The sequence below is a fragment of the Juglans microcarpa x Juglans regia genome, chromosome 8D (assembly GCF_004785595.1).
Source record: "Juglans microcarpa x Juglans regia isolate MS1-56 chromosome 8D, Jm3101_v1.0, whole genome shotgun sequence".
Taxonomy (NCBI): domain Eukaryota; kingdom Viridiplantae; phylum Streptophyta; class Magnoliopsida; order Fagales; family Juglandaceae; genus Juglans; species Juglans microcarpa x Juglans regia.
The window spans coordinates 7740208-7742819 of record NC_054608.1 but is presented as its reverse complement, the minus strand read 5'-3'; the positions used below and the strand labels follow the sequence as shown (position 1 = coordinate 7742819).

Below are 2612 nucleotides of genomic sequence, written 5' to 3'. Positions count from 1 at the left end.
ATCGGGATGCACTCTATTATTACACCATGACTTCAAATCAGATGACTTCTAACACTAACAAGTTTGGAATATAGGAAATGACAATGCCAGCATTCATCATGTAACTGAGCAAATCTTCTAGCAAATGATTAACGTGATTTGGTAAGAATGGCAAATACCATGCCCGTGATTCACGTTCTCAGTAATTTCAACACCTTGAAAGAAGTAAATGATGGTTTATCATTCACACAAATGATAGCTCCATCTTACAAGATAAAAATAAAATAAAAACAAAATTGAAAACTTAAGCCTTCTCTAAACAGGGTCAGAAATTGGCTCCATTTCAGGGTGTAGGAGCCATTTCTGGAACTGAAGTTACAGGTGGGCCAAAGTGAAGAACACAGGGTATGTAAGCATAACTCCACATGTAGGGACAAGTTCTCGGGTAAGAGAGAAACTCCACGCATTCAAATACTGATCTTTGAGATGGAAGACCGGGAATGCAGTTGTTTCTAACATCAAGCACTCCTCTCTCAATCAAGAACAAACAATAAGGCCCTATATTCGTAAAATAATTGTAAGACAATGACAAATTCATCAAATTCTCTAGCTTGCAGACCACCTCCGGCACCATGCCGTATAATTGGTTACCGGTAAAGTTCAACTGCTCCACCTTCTTCATACAACCCAACGAGAATGGTAAAGGACCAGTCAAATGATTCTCGCTTGCATCAAACACTCTGGCTTCCTTTAGAAAACCTAGTTCATAAGGTAGACAGCCTGTCAACTGGTTGTTTAACAATAGGACCTCAGTTAGAGAGGACAGAGATTTTGCAATGCCTCCTGGGATTGGACCCGTGAACTTGTTGTTGGCTAGAGTGAGATACAGAACATGAGAGATCCTTAGGTTATCGGGAAGCATCTGCATGAAATTGTTGTTGTTGATAAAGAGGACGTCGAGGTTCTCTGTGAATATTTGAGGCGGGACTGACCCAGAGAATCGATTGAACCGAATATCCAAGAATGTTAGGTTGTTCATGCCTAGAACAGCCATGGGAAATGGACCAGAGAATTGGTTGTTACTTATGTCAAACTCGTAGAGATAAGGGAGTTTAGAGATATTGGGAGATATGGTGCCGGAAAACTTGTTGGAATTCGCATGGAAGAGAGCAATATCAGGAAGCTGATCAAGAAAGCCGTCGAGAGTAGGAGCGCTAATTTGGAAGCCATTGAAGTCTATGGAAGCGAGAGCTATTGCAGATTGGTTGTCTGGGGGATGGTCACAGTAGAATCCTCTGTAACTGCATATATCTGGGCCTACCCAGGATTTGGTAATTCCCAGAGGATCTGAGGTAACGATGGATTTGAATTTCTGGATGACAGGGTAGACCACCTTAAGCCTCTGGTCTGCAAATACCAAAGTTGCAGTTTCTTGAGGTAAAGGTGTTGATTTCTGACATCGGAATTTCATGGAATTACTGTGAAATTCGTTGTTGCAGCCTCTGCTTTTGCTTCTACCCTCACCACTTCTGCTTCCTCTGCCACCGAGAAAGTATTCTAGAGTAGTTTTTCTGTCACTGCTGCTTGCTAACACGGTGTTGACAATCAGAGAGGTAAGGAGGAAACTGAGAGCAGTAAGTGCCGCAGCCATGATGGATTTGCTGCTGATCATCTTCTTATTGTTTACCTATTGGGCCTCTGTTTGGAAGGTTTCACAGCAAAAGTCGGCGGACTGGAAAAACACCAAAAGAAACTCGATGTATACAGAAGAGTAGGCAAAAATTTTAATCGACCACACATCACAAGTAATTTTTTTTTTTTTTTTTTTTTTTCTCTTAGTAAGTAATAAATAAATAATAAGTGGAAGAATTCAATTAATTTTAAAAAATAAAATAAAAAATAAAAATAAATATAATGTATACTGTATAGTACTATAGTGTGTAGAAATAATAAGCCGTAAGCCTGAAAGAAGAGAGAGCAGCACAGGCAAATACCACTTTATCTTGAAGCTATATTTTCCACTTGTTTCATCTCCATATATTAGAAGATGGACACTTAAGAATTTATAAATAAAGGATGTGTTTGGATAGTGAAGTATTTTTAAGTATTCTATGAATAATAGTAAAAAAATATTGAAAAATTAATAGTAAAATAGTAAAAAATAATAAATTAATGAATATTAGTGAGATATTTTGATAACAGTACCCAAACTAGACCTTAGGCATACGTAGATAAGATGAGATGAGATGAGATGTAAATAATAGTAAAATAATTTGTAAAAATAGTAAAATTATTTGAGTAAAGGTATTTTATGGAGTTTTAAAAAATGAGAGATGAAAAGTTGCGTAAAAATATTATAAAGTTAAAAATATTGTTAAAATATATATTTTTTATATTATTTTTATTTAATAATTTGAAAAAACTAAACTATTTTTTGTGTTTTGGTTGTAATAATTAGATAATTGCTAAATAAAAAAGTTAAAAATTTGAAATTACAAAAAATATTTATTTTTATAGTGTTTAGATATTGAAATAAAATGAAATGATGCTGTAATACAAACGTTGCCTCAGACAAGTAAGAAAGTCCTATAAAATTTATTATATATTACATTAATATTACACAATCCCATCTA

General features: G+C 35.1%; 1 protein-coding gene across 1 annotated transcript; it reads right to left on the bottom strand.

The window, feature by feature from the left end:
* Positions 1-202: 202 nt before the first annotated feature.
* On the bottom strand, positions 203-1759 carry LOC121241928 (uncharacterized protein At4g06744-like). The gene has a single exon (XM_041139787.1). It carries the CDS (start codon positions 1649-1651, stop codon positions 323-325), a length of 1329 nt encoding a protein of 442 aa, XP_040995721.1. The 5' UTR covers positions 1652-1759; the 3' UTR covers positions 203-322.
* Positions 1760-2612: the final 853 nt, after the last annotated feature.